Raw genomic sequence first — 18,072 nt, forward strand, 5'->3', positions numbered from 1 at the left:
ATTTTCATTATAACAGGCATCTAATTAATTGGCCCCATTTTTAATTATGAACTATTTAGAAAATGAGATATTTTATTCTATAATTAACCTATCTCAGAATATGGCTCCAAAATTATTCTGAATACACTGCGGTATACCTTTACTTTAAAATATATATTAAGGTTTAGGGGCGCCTGGGTGGCTCAGTCGGTTAAGCCTCTGACTTTGGCTCAGGTCATGATCTCAGTTTGCGAGTTTGAGCCCCTTGTCAGGCTCTGTGCTGACGGCATAGAGCCTGCTTGGGATTCTCTCTTCCTCCCTTTCTGCCCCTCCCCATGTTCTCTCTCTCTTCTTCTCTCTCTCAAAAATAAATAAACATTAAAACAATAAATATATAGTAAGGTTTAAAATCATTAGGATGGAAATGTTCACGGGAACAGAGTAAGATCTGAAATGTACACACAGTAAACTATACAAAATATTATTAATAAACAGTATTTTAGAAAGATATAGTCTAAAATGGTAAGCCAATACATTTTTTAACAAAAGAATTTATTTTATTTTATTTTTTATTTTTATTTATTTTTTTAAATTATTTATTTATTTATTTTTTAAATTTTTTTTTTCCAACGTTTATTTATTTTTGGGACAGAGAGAGACAGAGCATGAACGGGGGAGGGGCAGAGAGAGAGGGAGACACAGAATCGGAAACAGGCTCCAGGCTCTGAGCCATCAGCCCAGAGCCTGACGCGGGGCTCGAACTCACGGACCGCGAGATCGTGACCTGGCTGAAGTCGGACGCTTAACCGACTGCGCCACCCAGGCGCCCCTAAATTTTTTAATGTTTATTTATTTTTGACAGAGAGAGAGAGAGAGAGAGACAGAGCATGAGCAGGGGAGGGGCAGAGAGAGAGGGGGACACAGAATCCAAAGCAGGTTCCAGGCTCTGAGCTGTCAGTGCAGAGCCCGATGCGGTGCTCGAACTCACAGACTGCGAGATCATGACCTGAGCTGAAGTCGGTCGCTCAACCGACTGAGCCACCCAGGAGCCCCTATTTTTTTATTTTTGAGAGAGTGTGATTGGGGGATGGGCAGAAAGAGAGGGAGACACAGGATCTGAAGCAGGCTCCAGGGTCTGAGCTGTCAGCACAGAGCCTGACATGGGGCTCAAACTCACAAACCATGAGATCATGACCTGAGCCGAAGTTTGTACTTAACCAACTGAGCCACCCAGGCACCCCTTAATGAAAGCATTAATAAAAGAGGAAGATAAATTGTATTCAGTGCTATATTTCTAGTCAATATGATTTACCATTTCAAGTCTTAATTTTGCTTTTAAGCATGCTTCATTTGTTTTCACCCTGATACATTTAGTTCTGCATTCATTTTTTAATTCCCAGATATGGCGCTGCACTGGAGATACAGAAGGCAAACAAGATAAGCCAGATCCCTGCTTTAACAGCACTTGTACTCCAATGGAGGAGAGAAACTAATAAAGTAAATCAACAAGTAAATAAAATAACTTTCTAAATTATTTCTCTTAAAGTCATCAAATAGGGAAGTAGTTGCTTTGGTCTTTTCTCCCTCACAATTCTGGATGGCTTCGTCTACATTAGCTAATCTAAATCAAAAGCACTGAAAAATAGGCAAGCAATCCTGTACTATAGTTATTTCAGAATACTTCTAACTCTTTAAAATACCTCTGTCCTATTCTTCTCCTGGCTACTAAGCCAAGTTACCGACCATACCTTTTACTGTAAGAACAGGTCCTGTAAAAGTTACAAAAAGCTAATTTTTTAGTTTTCCTTCTCTCAGAAAACTGGGGTAATATTGAGCCCAGTGATGACCTCACAGTTTTGGGTTTGTGATGGAATAATAACTGTATATTTAAGTGTCATGACTTGACTATAGAATTATGCTCCCTTATGCACAGGGCTGGAAATCCTTCTTTCATTTTAATAATTGAGTTATGAATACAAATGCTAAATTACAGAGTTTTCAAAACAAAAGGAAAAAGTTAATATTCCACCCCACATATGACTACTTTAATGAAAAAAATCTTTATCCTAATAAGCATTACAACATAATTTTTGAAAAGGTCTCCCAGCTACACTGACTGTAAAATGAATACTTGTAAGCTTGATGGTGAGCAAGAACTCAAAATGACGGAGCTTTTTGGAAGGCTAAATGTTCCATTTATTTCCAGGGTGTTTGCAACACTTCTCAAGCACTTCTAACATGTTCCCAATTTAAAAGTCTCCTTTCCTGTACTCCTCTCTCACCAAACTTTTATGAGGAGAAGGAATCCTAATTCTATACCCAGAGTTTTAAAATGCTGCTCCCTTCTTTCTAGATGTCTAATAGAGCTGGAATGAAAATAACCTTTCATCCATAGGTCTACCATCAAATGAGGCACAGCAGCCTAAAAATTCTTCATGTATAAAGCCACAGGTTGTACAAAATGATGTTGTTTACTACTTTTATGGCTGTCACTTTAAATATTATATATAAAGAATATTTAGAGGGCAGTTCTATATTAAAATAAATGAATAAAAGTAAGAATTTTCAGGTTGACTATGTTTTGTAGGAACTACTGAAATAGCAGAAAACAAAAACTCTCTGTATAAAAAATGCCCTAATTAAAATTTACCCTGAACACATACTTGTCGCTCTAGGTCTTGAATTTTTTTGGCATCAGCTGCTTTCTCTTTTAAACGTATCTTCTGCTGAATACATGGATTTCCAGATTCAGCTTTCAGTTTCTCAACCTGTCAATAAGTAAAGAACCTGTTAAGCATATTTAAAACATACCAGAGAAACACCAGGAGAGAAGCATAATGGTAGGTCATTCATTCATTTATTTATTAATTCCCAGATAGGGTGCTGCGCTGGAGACACGGAGGGCAAACAAGATAAGCCAGGTCCCCGCTTTAACAAGGCTTGCACTCTGATGGAGGAGACACATGATAAGCTAATAAAGTAAAACAACAAGTAAATAAAATAACGTCAGAGAGTGACACATGCTATGAAGAAAATAAAACAGGGGCGCCTGGGTGGCTCAGTCGGTTAAGCATCCAACTCTTGATTTCTGCTCAGGTCATAATCTCAGGTTCATGAGACTGAGCCCTGCGATGGGCTCTGTGCTGGTAGTGTGAAGCCTGCTTGGGATTCTCTCTCTCCCTCCCTCTCTGCTCTTCCCATTTGTGCACATGCCTGCATGTGCATGCTCTCTCTCTCTCAAAATAAACAAACACTTAAAAAAAAGAAGAAAATAGAGTGAAAGGGTCAGAAGAGGGCAGGATTGGTAGCTCCATTAGATTACAAGATCAGGAAAGGTCTTTCTAAGGAGTAGAATTTGGAGCTGAGACTTGAATGAGTGAGACATGGAAGAACATAGGCCAAGAGTAATCGAGTGAAGGCAACCGGTGGAACAAGCTTGGCATGTTCAAGAATCAGAGAGAGTTTTGATGTGGCTGCAGGACAGTGACTTGTGGAATGTGATACAGATGAGGCTGGAGAGACAGGCAGGCAGGATTCAGACCATACAGGGACCTGACAGGTTGTGATAAGGAGCTTGGATTTATTCTCAGTCTATTCTAAAACAAGACTACACATCTGTGAGCAAACCCAAACCATCTATTTTAATTGGCAGAGTTTATAGTACTGATTTAATCACACTTACAAGGCTAAGAAGAACTAATTGTTGAATGGGGTACATCTACAGAAATACATTCTCAAATGATCTTATTACCGCAAGTTTGAGCTTCTCAATTTCTTCATTTGCTTCTTTAAGCCGAAATGCATCTTTATCCAGAAGTTCCTGATTTTCAGCATACCATTGTAATCTTTTTTGCAGGCGACTGATTTCTTGTTTATGTGTTTCTTCTAAAATTTTTATTTCATATAATTTTTCACCTATAGGATGAAACTCCTATAAGATGAACTCCTGAACTTGATTATAATTTCCCAAAATATGGAAATAAATTAAATTACATAGAAACCAATGCTAATCTAATGAAAGCATTATGAAAAAATAATAGGCAAAAAAAAAATTAGTCTTTGCAAGGCAGTATCCAGTTTAATCTGTTAATAAAGAGAGATGAACATTGTGTTCATAGTCCAACTCCTCAAATTCATAGCAAAGTTGGCTGTGTATAATTTTTTTTGATAAATCAATTGTTTTCCCACTGACTTTCATTATAAAAGCAAAGTCATTTCCATGGGACAATAAATGTTGGATCCAAGAGATAATAAAAATGAAGAATTCCTAGAACTATATTAATAAATTGCAACGGGAAACATTAGAGGCTGCTTGCCATACAGGATTTCATTTAACACAACAAACATATGATGGGTATTATTATTATTCTATTTTACAGATGAGGAGACTAAATATAATTTTCTTACAAACAGGTGGTGTATATCTCACAGTGAAGATCATGGTATCACAGTGGAGAGATCTTACAAGGACTCTTCCGATCTACTTTTCTAGTCCTGTGTTCTGTCATCCTAAACTCCAATCCACAGGTGCACTCGATATATGCTCATGAAGCAAGCACACTCCAGCAACCTCCCTTCATTCCTTCACTTCTGAGTCTTTCAATCTGTCAGGACCCGGCTCAAATGCTACTCTTCCCTGAAATCCCTATTTAGTACCATGTCTCATGTTATTTGTATTTTTTTTTATATTAAACTTTTCTGCATTCTTATTTTCCCTTGTTTTCCCTGATGGGGAATGTCACATTTATCCTTGTGTTTTCTATAAACATAGGTGTAGTGTTATTTGTTCATTTGGCAAATACTTAAGAGCCTTTGTTTCAGACCCAGGGATAAAAAGGCAGACCATACTCTCAGGAAGGTCACAGACATGAAAATGAATAGACATAATATGCCACAAATTCAAAACAATCCTTGATATTCTCTGATCCTGCAATTAGTCCTGCCAAAACCAACTAACCCACCATTAATAACTTTTTTTTAAAGTTTCTAAAACTACAATATACTTCAAGAAGTAGGATTTTGATTCCTTGAGTAGTAATAGCAATTGCTATTACTTAAATTCAAGATTAAAAACAGTTACGAGTATAAAGGTAAACTGTTTAAGCTCAGCGTTTTACCTGTGGCATAAGCAATCTGATCTTTGGCTTGGTCTCTCTCTTTCTTCATTTTTTCCAAGTCTACTTCAAGAGCTTGTTTGTCTTGCTTCAGTCTTTTGATGTCTTCCAATAAACAGTTTTTTTCTTTCTTGATATTCATAGAATTACAAAAGCAAATTATTTCTGGACGCAAAAAGTTGTGGCATAGGCTCTGTTTCACCCCACCTATCATAAATACTCATACATATTTTTTATAAATACATATATACAATAAATATCCTATTAGTTTCAGGTGAGCATCATGGTGATTTGTTATTTTTATACATTATGAAATAATCCCCACAATAAGTCGAGGATCTGTCCTAAGTTATGATGTGTCATCACACAAAATTATTACAATATTATTGGCTATATCCCCTATGCTGTATATTATATCCATGTGTCTTATTTTATAACCACTAGTTTATACCTCTTAATCCCCTTTACCTATTTCACCTGCCCTCCAATCTCCCCACCACTGCTTCTGGTAACCAACAGTTTGTTCCCTGTACCTATGAGTCTCGTTTATGTCACATATAAATGAAATCATATGGTATTTGTTTTCTTATTTCACTTAGCACAATACCCTCTAGATCCACCCATGCTGTCACAAATGACAAGATCTCATCCTTTTTTATGGCTGAGTAATGTCCAGTGTGTTTATCTATCACTGGATGCTTACATTGCTTCCATATCTTGGGTATTTTATGCTGGAAGGAACATAGGGGTGATTATCTCTTCAGATTGATATTTCTGTCTTCTTTGGATTAATACCCAGAAGTGGAATTACTGTATCATACAGTTCTATTTTTGATTTTTTGAGAATCCTTCATTCTGTTTTCTATATTGGCTGCACCAATTTACATTCCCACCAACAGTATATGAGGGTTCCCTTTTCTCCACAACCCCACCAACACTTGTTATTTTTTGTCTTTTTGACAATAGTGAACCTGACAGGTGTGAGGTGATATCTCATTGTGGTTTTGACTTGCATTTCCCTGATGATTAGAGACGTTCAGCATACTTTCATGTGTCTGCTGGTCATTTCTGTATCTTTGAAAAAATGTCTACTCAAGTCCTCTGGCTGTTATTAATCATGTTGTGTTTTTGATATTAATTTGTATAAATCCTTCATACATTTTGGATATTAATATCTTATCAGATATATCACTTACGAGTATCTTCTTCCATTCTGTAGACTGCCTTTTCATTTTGTTTATGGCTTCCTTCACTGTGCAAAAGCTTTTTAGTTTGATATATTCCCATTTGTTTTAGATTTTGTTGGCTTTGCCTGAGGCGACTGGTTTGAAAAAAAAGCTAAGGTCAATGTCCAAGAGCTTATTGTCTATGGTTTCTTTTGGGACTTTTATGGTCTCAGGTCCTATATTCAAGTCTTTACTCCATTTTGAATTTATTTTTACATATGGTATAAGACAGTAGTCCACTTTAATTCTTTGGTATGTATCTGTCCAGTTTTCCCAATACTATTTATTGAACAGATTATCCTTTCTCTATTTTACATTCTTGCATCCTCTGTCTTGGATTGACCACATATGTGTGGATACTTTCATGAACTCTCTATTCAAGAGAGGAATTGTTTTAAAGAGATGGTGAGTTTTTCTCCTCTGTCTGAAATTCTCTGGTGGCTCCCATTCCTCTCAGGATAAATCCAAAGTCCTTACCATGATGTTCAGTGTCATGTAACCCAGCCCTGCCCATGCCTCTGAGCGTATCTACTATAAATCTTCCTCTTCCCACTCCAGTCCAGCATCAGAGACTTCTAGCTGTTATTTGAACATAACCAGCACACTCTCACTCCAAGGTGTTTGCACTTACTGTTTCCTCTGCCTTTAGTGCCCTGCTCCCAGATAGCCAGGTGGCTCACTCTTTTACTTCATCAGGATTTCTGCCCAAATGAAACCCCAGGAGGATCTTTCCTGATTACTTTTTCTAAAACAAAAACTTTCATCCTAACCCCCGAGTATGTTGCTTTATTTTCTTGTCACAGAACTCATCACTACCACCTGACATACGTTTACTTGAAAGCAGAGATTTTACTCATTTTTGCATGAAAAAAACACATAAAAAAATGCTTGGCACGTAAAAAAGGTTGACTGAATGCTAAATATGCCTTACATTCAACACTACTCTCAATAGCCCCCATTCATCTCGACACAATCATACTTAATCCTTCAAAGCACAGTTCAAATGAGGCTATTCCTGATAATCCCTTCCTCTGTGCTCCCATAAACTTGTGTTGTACCTCTAGTATAGTATTACTGTGTCATATGATATTGATTTGTGTACATACCTCTTCTTGTTATTAGGCTGAGAACTCTATGGAGACTAAGACTGACTTACTACTAATACCTGTATACTTTATGGCACTAACCACACAGCTGGTACTCAATAAATGTTTATTGGACTGAACTCATAACTGCTAAAAAAAAAAAAAAAAGTTCTTGGAGTCACAGAAGTACACTTGGTGTAATTAAGTTTCAAAATAAAACAAATTCTGTATCTCCCTATTTTATAATCCCAAATGCAGTCTTGTGAAGAAAATAAATCCATTCATTAAAGCACTGTATAATACTGGTTTCTAACTGCATCACAGATTTAATGGCATAATTTCATTGTTCAATCTTCTTTGTGATCCTCTGTAGATGTCTTTTCAGGAGAGCACTGAGTTTCAAGTATTTGAATGCTCAGGCATCTTTCTGCAACTACCTTCTGTTTAATTAGTTCAATCATTTAGAAATGCTCTCCAGTGGAGTGTACTAAATGGACTTACAGAGTTTTAGCATTCAAAGGAACTTTAAACATCTTGAGTTCAGTTAAACATTTGACACTTAAACAAATGATACTTCATGCTTGCATTCTCCCAGGGACTGACACTTCTCACCCTGAAGAAGGCCAGTAATGTCCCAGGTCAACCCTGTGGGCACAGGATTTGTGGCTGGCAAGTACTTTAATTCTCTTGTAAATTACAATGCAGACATTCAGAGAGGGTCTTTGCCTGCCTCTCTGGCCTTGTCCTTACTCACCCACTTCTGTCTCAGAGGTCTCTGACTCTGGAAAGTGACAAGCCCCTTCCTGATGCAAGGTTTATGCTTTTCTCCTGGTTGGGAGGCTCCATCTTTGTCCAGTGGCTGCTGCTTCTCTTTAGCTCTCAACTCTGACAAAACTTTTTCAGAGTGTCTCCTAGAGCACTATTGACTGGTGCCTTACTCTCTGCCCCACGCACCCTTATTCTCTATTTTAATATTCTTCAAAGCACAAATTTCTATGTATATTGCTTCATTTGTTACCTTACTGTCTGTCTTCCCTGCTGGAATACATGTCCTAGTGAGCAAGGTTTGTGCCTGTCTTGTTTACCTACTGTATTTACAATGCCAGAATGAGTGCCTGGCATGTGGCAGGTGCTTCATAAAGGACGACTCAGTGAGTAAGTTGTGGTCAGCTTCATTCTTCTTCCTACCTTGGGATACTAAAAAGAAAGAGCTCAGAACCTTTGCTTTTACTATGCTTCTATCTATGCTTTATAGAGAACCAACTCAATAATTGCTATTAATTTTTAAGGTACGAATTAGACTTTACACAAGTATACTCAATGTGAATATTATAGATTTATCCCAGTATGAAATTTTGCTCTAAAACCATCTAAACCCAGAATACCATAGCAAATGAAAATAAAAGGTATATTTACATTCAACCTTACAATATTTTCAGAAATAAAAAAATCCTCAAAGTTTTTACTATTGTCTTAAACTAACACTCTTTTTTTTGTTGTTGTTAATTTCTTTTTAGGTTTTTCCTGCCTTTGGTAGTTTCACCATCAGGGGCCTAGAGGGTGATTTTTACTTTATCCTGAGCAGGAATCACTGGGTTTCCTAAATTTGAGAATTCATCTTTTTTTATTATTTCTGGGAAATCCTCAGCCATAATATATTTAAATATATTTTAGCATTTCATATATCTGATGTTCTCCATTTTTAGTCTATTTATATATTTATCCAATAATTCTATTGAGGTTCAAAAACTGCTGTTTATTAAATCATTGTGCGATTGTGGATAGTTTCTCCGTGTTTTCGTAATTTTGCATTGTGAGCATATCATCAGCAGGTTTTTATCTGTAGAAATACTGTGTAAGCTGGGTTAAGGTTGTATACTTCTAAGAGCTTTCTGCATTTGTTTCTTCTAGACACACTGGAGGTTCTCACTGACTCAGGACCACATTATATGGTTTGGTTTTGTTTTTTTTCAGTCTGAGCATTACTAACCCTTGCAGGTAGTGTCAATTCAAATACTATAACACAAATGAAGGCAGACGGATGACATTATATTGACCAATCAAGTTAAGACAGAAACTTCTTACAAGAAAAGCTTCTTGACATCTTAGCCCCTTGTGAAGGTGGGTGGATTTTTTTCCTAGTCCACTGTTATACTGAAGGACATGGCTCTTTGAAATCTGAGTGTCCTGTCTCCACTTTGCTGTTAAAGCTCAAGCCCATGGCTACTGAACTACTGGTCTAGCAGCTTACTGACCAGTTTGTATCCCTTCTCATTTCTGGCCCCTAAAGAATTCTTACTTTCTTGAGAGCTGTTACATTATGCATTTATAAGATGTTTATTATATTTTATCCAGCATTTTCTGATGTTTTTAGTGGCAGTTTTAGTTTCCTATCTTCAGAAAAATATTTTCAAAACAGCACTTTTAAAAAGTTGCTAATAACAGTTTAAATAAAGCTAATGTTAGGCTTGAAACCTTACCACATTTTCCCAAGCCTTCATAAAACACAGCAATAATAATTTCTCTTTTACCTTCCTAATTTTTGAGGCCTACTGACAAGGGAGTTAGGGGGAGTCCAACCATTCATTCCTTCTTCTAACCTATCTGCCTAACTATCTACCTATCTAATCATGCTATACATGCATACATGTGCCTGAAGAAAGTACCCTAATGGATTCATATTTGCAGCTGCATTTTATATACTTCAAAAACCTGTTAAACATCAGTTATTAACCTAGGGTATGTGTATATTTCTATATAACAAAACTTTATATAGTTTCTTGTTAAAAAGTGGTACATAATTGGAATTTTTCTAATTCACATAATCATTCATATAGTTTCATAATACAGTTCTCAATGGGAGGGAGTGGGGAGAATTAACTGCCCTTCCACAGGGTACAAGTTTGGAAATGTGGCAGTGCTTTTGATTCTTATAATCACTGGTGGGTGCTATGAGTATGTATTTTCTGGGGACAGGGATGATAAAAATCATGCAACACATGGAATTGTTCTGCTTAAAACAGAATTAACCTGACCAAAATTCCCAAATGTCTCCCATTAATAAATACTGCTTTATTTAGAAAATTGTAAGCCACCATATGGCTAACAGACACATGAAAAGATGCTCAACACTGCTCATCATCAGGGAAATACAAATCAAAACTACACTGAGATACCACCTCACACCGGTCAGAGTGGCTAAAATTAACAACTCAGGAAACAACAGATGTTGACGAGGATGCAGAGAAAGGGGAACTATTTTGCACTGCTGGTGGGAATGCAAACTGGTGCAGCCACTCTGGAAAACAGTGTGGAGGTTCCTCAAAAAATTAAAAATAGAATTAACCTATGACCCAGAAATAGCACTACTAGAAATTTATCCAAAGGATACAGGAGTGCTGATTCATAGGGGCACACTGTACCCCAGTGTTTATAGCAGTACTATCAACAATAGCCAAATTATGGAAAGAGCCCAAATGAATGGATAAAGAAGCTGTGGTATATATATATATACACAATGAAATACTACTTTGGCAATAAAAAAGAATGAAATCTTGCCATTTGCTACAACGTGGATGGAACTGGAGGGTATTATGCTACAGGAAATAAGTCAATCAGAGAAAGACAGATATCATAGGTTTTTACTCATAAGTGGAAGTTGAGAAACTTAACAGAAGACCATGGGGTAATGGAAAGAAAAAAAAATATATAGTTACAAACAGAGAGGGAGGCAAACCATAAGAGACTCTTAAATATAGACAACAAACTGAGGGTAGAAGGGAGTTTGGGGGCGGGGGGGTAAGATGCAGGGAAAATGGGTGATGGGCATTGAAGAGAGCACTTGTTGGGATGAACGCTGGGTATTATATGTAAGTGATGAATTACAGGAATCTAATCCCGAAGCCATGAGTACACCATATACACTGTATATTAGCTAACTTGACAATAAATTATATATAAAAAATAAATAAAATAAAACCTAAAAAAAGAAAATTGTAAGCTATATCCTTTATAATACAATTAAATACAAATAAGAAAAAACGTTACAAAGCAGCTGTTTCATTTTGCATCTGCATTAGGTACGTGAGATGCAAACATTTGTAGATAGTCTCAGCCTTCCATAAATGCACAGTCCATTGAAGAAGGGTAAAAAGCCAACTAACATTTTAAGGTGAATAATCATCTTTAAATTATTTTCCTATTTTAGCTGTACATTTCCAATAAGGAATTTGTTTGTTTGAAATAAAGTGTACATGCCCTAAGTAAGGTTATGCCTCTAATACGGCTCCATGTGATGAATGCTAGATGAGAAGCTGGGTTATAAAGAGGATGCTATCTAAAACCAGTATTGTGTCATTTTTTCTATATGAAGTTCACATGTATAATAAATGCTAATTTTAGGTATGCCTTAATTTTTAAATGGCATGAAATTTATAAATAAATTTTATCTATTCATAAATTTAAAAAACAGACTTTTTAACATATGGAAATTTTTATAATAATCTAGTAGGTAAAATCCTTATGAAATTTACCTGTGCCATCCGTAGCTCTGCTAACAGATCTGTAAAATTCTGGGTTTTGGTGGGTTCTGAATCTTCAACTATTTCAGATAGGAAACGACTTTTGTGCATCTGTTCTCTGATTTAGTTTGAAAATAAAAAAAAATTTTTTTAACAAAGTACTCCTTTCAATGAAAAATATACAATTCTTAAAATTTAAAAAAACCTGATGGACATTGGAACTATCTGAGCCACTGAAGAGAAAAAGTTTATTTACTCTAAAATTTAAAGTATTAAAATGCTAATATACTTTGAGATGTCTGTTTAATTTAAAAGAATTGAAACCCCAACACCTTGCTTTATTTATAAAATAAAAAATATTTTCTCCTAATTCTCAGAGGAAAAAACCCTATGTCCCAGAAAGATGTGCTGCATTTTTCCTCTGGTAATGTGCCCTCCTTGTCACATCATTCTAGACTCCTTTCTAAGAAGCACAAATCATACACATGGAGACTGACAAAACCAAATAGTCTATTATCTAAAGTTAGAATAAATTTTTGTTTTTCCAGAAATATTATACAAGGAATTTAGGAATCTATATAAGATCATGTAATCCTAATGCAGTGAAGACACCATGTATTTCATTGTGAAAATTCATTTAAAATTTCAATTTGGGATCGGGGAATAGATCTCTTTTAAAAGCCAGGCAGTAGAAGAAGTGGCATTTTAAAATACTTTTACTGAAGCATTTGGAAAGAAATCAGATATAATGCTTTCATATATCAGAACTGTGCATTTTATCACACCTGGCTTCGGGTCATACATTCATGGCCTAAGAAGTTTCTTCTAATAGCAGTCCTTTCTGAGTAATTAGGTGTTTATATGAAGTGACACAAAACCATTAGTCATTTCCTAAAAGAAGACAGTACCCTAATTTGCCCATGTTTGTGAGTTCAGCTTTTTCACTTAATATGTTAAAGCTGAATGTAGTAATATCCTAAAGATCTTATAGTCTGAAATATGATTCTTAGTAGGTGCTGGTGCTCCATCAGCCTGCCATGTTGAATGTTGGTTAATAACTCACTAGTTCTCCTTCTCAATAGCAGCCTCTGCCCGCTGGCCTGGAAGATATCCCCTACCCTCTTCCCGGAGCATACCTCCTCCAGTGACGACTAATTTGGGGGTATGAAAGCCTGCTCCTCTTGCCTCAAGTGGGGCCAACTCTGTGGTACAATCTGTTCTCCTGAGCTTTCTGGGGAGAAGAGAATGAAGCCAGTCTCTGGCTAAGACCACATTCTTACTTACCTTCCCTCCCCTCATCCTCCCATCTTGCTTCTCTTGTTCCCCTTCTCCTGACAGTTATCCTCCAGGAAATCACCTCCATAAGGATCCCTACCTCAGGCTCTACTTCTATAGGACCTAACCTAAAGCATTTAGTGACATTGTATCATATTTTTTGTATTATTTATCACATGGTTCTTTAGGAGATGGTTAAGCACCTCAGGCTTAATGACTGACCAAGATGAATACTATATACTCAATTTCCTAAAACTGATATAAAACTCAAATATGAGTATGCTGAAAATACTAAACTTTGTACTTTGGAAAAATACATTGAATATTAAACCTATAAAAGTTATGAACTATAAATCAATGTAAAATTTCTTTCAGTTCTAAGTAAAAATAAAATGTATTATTAATATAACAATAAAATGCTTAGAAATAGCCTAAGTATATTTGATTTTAAGAATTCAGAAAAGACTCACTTTAAGGAAGCTAACTCGCTGAATAAACTCTGGTTTTCCTTGAACATTCGCTCCTCATTTTTCTTATTTTGTTCTTGCAGATCTTTCACTTGACTATATAATCGTTCATTTTCCTTTTCATAAACAGAAAATTACATTTTAGTTAAAAGTCATCAGTACTTATACAGCAAATATATATGCTCACAACAGATACATCCTTTAAGCATTCTTAAAGTCTTTTAAATTTTTTCAGTTTTTGAGTAAGCAAACTCTTTTATTAAACTCTTTATCTCAGAAGAAAACCTGTTAATCTGAAAACAATTCTTTCCAAAATGCTTACTTGAAAAAAAGAAAAAAAAAGGTGCAAAAACTCTCAAAGCAAGAGATCCTAAAGTCAGTGTAAGGCACTGTATTTCACAGAAGTGGGGGAGTGGCTGTAGGAATAACTACATCCCAACTGTGAGAAACAGGGTCAGAAAGGCCCACTGGGACTGTTTGCATTCTCTTTTTTCTGTTTCTAACCTGGCTCCCTGCAGTGAAGTAATTGGATATAGTTAGCTATGACAGGCTTCCATGCTTGTTTTTGGAACTTTCTGTGAGCAGGAAGTTAGACACCAGGTGTTTCCGAAAGTGTAAGGACAAGGCTGAGCAGAGACTAGGCCCAGATCTCCACCAGCCTTGGACTAAAGAGTGACTCAAACAGTGAGATCAGAAGGAGAAAGTACCCATCTGTGCTTAGGTGCTGTGGCTTATTAACCCTTTTTAAAATTAAGAATCCTATGAAAACCAATGACCTTTGAGGATCTAATAAAAACCACGGACTCTCTCACCATGTCTGGCCTAGTGCCTGGTAGATGGTCTGTGCCTGAATACCTGCAATTTAATGTACATAGATACACAAGTTTTGTGTTATCTTTGTGGGAGAAGGTAGTTGGCATCCTTCTGGGTCTGTGAAATCCTCCTTAAAAATGTGTGCTCTACACAGCAAGATCAGAATGGCAGGCGAAGGATTTAGAAGGTTCTAACTCTAGGGCAGTGTGTCCTCTGAAACCAGTATTCATTTATAGGAAAAGTTGTGACAATGCTTTCTCTGGATGTCCTCTGATGACAATGCTTGTTATTGACAGGCTTGATGCTTAAAGGTCAAAAGAGAAAAAGGTAATGAAAGAGAAAGAGAAGGAGATGACAGTAAGGGGAAAAGGAGGAAACTAAGATGAAGTTTTATGCTGGAGATCACTAAACCTGTCCTGGCTGACTGGCTTAGTCAACATCACCAAGATTCAATCACATATGGCAAGTATCTGCCCTCTGTAGGACACACAGATTTTCTCTCATTTAATTCAAATTTTTTCATTCTTGGCACACTGGCAATTAATTTCAGATTTGTATTTTTGAATAGAATACCAAAACTAGTCAATACCATCCAGTGAAAAGCATTACACAAAACTAAAGAAAAACAGGGCAGTTTCTAAGGAATATGGCTATTAAAAATAGTAACAGGTGACATTCACTAACTGGCTAGTATGCGCCAGGTACTAACAGGTTGGTTTACACTTTATTTTAATTTCACAACCATCCTATGAGGCAGCTACCATTATTACCATCTCATTTCAAGGATGAGGAAACGGGCTTAGAGAGGTGAAGTGATTTGCCCAAAGCAGCACAGCAGGTGGTGGGGCAAAGACTAACACAGGATTCTTTGAATCCAGAACCCATGCTCTTAACCACTTTAATTATACCCATTAAAAATGTTCAGACTAGTCAAATTATTACTTCCTCATATTTGCCAGAATTCCTATTACCTGTTACATGAGCACATTTTTAAATATGCCTTATTTTTACAATTAAAGGATCTCAAGAACAAATTCACAAAGTGCTGAAGAATCACCATACTTGTTGATATCCTTGAAGAAGTGTCTCTTGTTCTTGTATTTCTTTTTGAATTTGCTTCAATTTTTCTTCAGTGACAGGATCAGCTGTTTCTCCAAAATGTAACCATCTTTGCTTTTTGTTTGTTTCTTCAAAGCTACTCAACTTTGAGAAAACAGACGTTTTATTTAAGTAAGGAAATGATGAAATGAGAAATAAGGAAGAATAACAGAAAACTCAAGGTGCATATATATAAAACTGTCCCATAACCACAATGGAATAACACTAACTACAGTTAAATCAGTTTTATGCTGATGGTTCTGGTGATGAAAGTAACTCAGGAATGCCACAGTGTCATTCTCTGAATCTAGGCCCTTCCATAGCAGTTCTTTCTGAAATCATCTTCTTTGAAGATCAGAGTGAACTAAGGGATTTGTTCTCAGAAAGGACTGCTAACAGAAGAAAATTATCAAAATGGGCCAATTTAAATTTTGATTTTTTTCCCCATTGGGTTTGATTTAGGCTCTGCTGTGAGGAGGCAGTCTTCGGAACCCTGTTCATATTTTACACAGCAAATACAGCAAGTCAAACAGCCACAGGAACAAAGGATGACAATGCATTTTGCAGGGAGTAAAAGTTTTTTTTTTTTTTTTTTTTTAATCAATGAAAGGAGAAATAGGACAATGTGTCTAGTACCTTGGCTTGAAGAATATAATTATCTTGATTTAGTCTGAAGAGTTCCTTTTCCTGTTGTCTCCTTAGTTCTTCCATCTTATTTTCCAGCTCTCTCTCTTTTTCTGAGAATGTAACTTTAATTTGCTCAATTAGGGCTTGTGCACCCCTCCATTTTTCCTCTGCTTCCTGAACTCTTTTAAACATAAGTAACTCTGTCTCCTTGCTCCCACCACAGTATCCTGAAGAATCCTTTTAAGGAGAAGCATCACTTCATTATAGTATATTTACATAGTAGATTTGAACATAGGTGGTTGGGAAAAAAACCCACAATGAATAAAAATGACATGGTTAACAATGTTCTACTATATAAGGAAATCAATAAATGTTCAGTAAGATTAGAACATCACATGATGCAAAAGAAATTTCACATATTACTTATACTTGAGTTTTAATATTACAGAACAGAAAAAAATTATGAATGTGATTTTGAAATTCAATACCTACATTCTGAAACTGAACACAGTAATCGGTTTCTGTAGAATCTTCAGCCTTCTTAGGGGTGGCCAGGCAATTTTCAATTTTGGGAGCTGGTTTACCCAGAGCTGCAGGCTTGATGACTTTTGTTTCAGATAAGATTTCTGAATATTGTAAACAAAAGACAAAAGCACCACAAATGCAAACAAAGTTGAATGTTTATTCAGCAATTATGTAACAACAAATACTAATACAATGGGAACACTAACATAAATGAGGATCTCAAAATAGGCTGAGGTATAACACTAGAACACAGCTGTTTCACTACGTGCTCACGGATGCCCATAATCAACATTTCACTCAATTTGACAGAGAAGGCTAACTGACCCAAGATTCACGTCAAATGATAAATGGAGCTAAAAAATGTGAGAAGAATGTGGACAGGGATAATTTCAGGCCTTACTAATTTTAAATAAACTATCCTTTTAAATATTCACAGCAATAATAATATCTAAATGACGAATCAAAGAGCAGCTGGTAACGTTATAAAGCATTTTAGTTCAGATTAAGTGTGCTCTCAAAGCACACTTTTCATAAATAGTGTGTATCAAGATATAGGATCAATGGAATAATATAAATTGCATGGCAACTTTATAACAGCTAGTCTAAATTTGATTAAAAAATAAAATTATTATACTGCTATAAAACCCTGATAATATATATTACATTAGAAAAAAAAAGGGATAAATGTATATTCTAGTCAAATTTTTAGCTATTTTAAGGTACTTCATAAATCCCCAAATAGTATGAATAATTCTAAGGCCAATAAGTTATTCAATTAATAATAATAAAAAAAACATTTATGACAAATACCTGGAAGAGATCTTGAGGCCCATATTCAAATACTACAGGTTCTGAGCTCAACAGTCAGTAAACATTTATTTATCTGCCTTAGAGGTAAATGAAGAATTTGAAATTTATATTTTTAAATATAATTTCCTCAAGGTGCTAACTTTTTAAGTGTAAAGTTTACATTTTCATTAAAAGCGAAATACATGATTATTGAAGATCTGGAAAATATAGAAGAGTCAAAAGAAGAAACAAGTCACCAATAGCACCTCACCCAAAGATTTCTTTCTCATCTTTTTTCCAGGCATGCAGAGGTTTTCCTTACAGAGCACTAGTCATATTTAATTGGACTCTCTGATGTAAAAGGTTTTTTTGGAGAAATTTCCTGAAGTGTTCCCAAAGAAACTGAGTCATTGTGAAAGCTGGCATTCATCTTTCCAGGTCACTGGAGGTCCGTTAACATGGCCAATGAATGGGGAGTGATCTGCTAGGACTGTCATTCTCCCTAGGAAGTGGCAGCTAAGAGTGGCAGGTGGTTCTTAGTCAAGTTGTAGTCA

At 36.0% G+C, this 18,072-nt stretch overlaps 1 protein-coding gene across 3 annotated transcripts in view; it reads right to left on the reverse strand.

Moving 5' to 3' along the window:
- The window catches only part of CEP162 (centrosomal protein 162), a 117,252-nt gene that overhangs the window by 41,370 nt on the left and 57,810 nt on the right, over nt 1-18,072 (reverse strand). For all 3 annotated transcript variants that reach the window (XM_043593037.1, XM_043593036.1, XM_043593035.1), the window contains exons 14-21: nt 16,697-16,830; nt 16,214-16,441; nt 15,542-15,682; nt 13,670-13,782; nt 11,937-12,042; nt 5,097-5,223; nt 3,731-3,894; nt 2,643-2,747 (exon numbers count right to left, since the gene is read on the reverse strand). In XM_043593037.1, the coding sequence (XP_043448972.1) occupies nt 2,643-2,747; nt 3,731-3,894; nt 5,097-5,223; nt 11,937-12,042; nt 13,670-13,782; nt 15,542-15,682; nt 16,214-16,441; nt 16,697-16,830 (1,118 nt within the window). The remainder of the gene's footprint in view (nt 1-2,642; nt 2,748-3,730; nt 3,895-5,096; nt 5,224-11,936; nt 12,043-13,669; nt 13,783-15,541; nt 15,683-16,213; nt 16,442-16,696; nt 16,831-18,072) is intronic.

The sequence above is a fragment of the Prionailurus bengalensis genome, chromosome B2 (genome assembly GCF_016509475.1).
Source record: "Prionailurus bengalensis isolate Pbe53 chromosome B2, Fcat_Pben_1.1_paternal_pri, whole genome shotgun sequence".
Classification (NCBI taxonomy): Eukaryota; Metazoa; Chordata; class Mammalia; order Carnivora; family Felidae; genus Prionailurus; species Prionailurus bengalensis.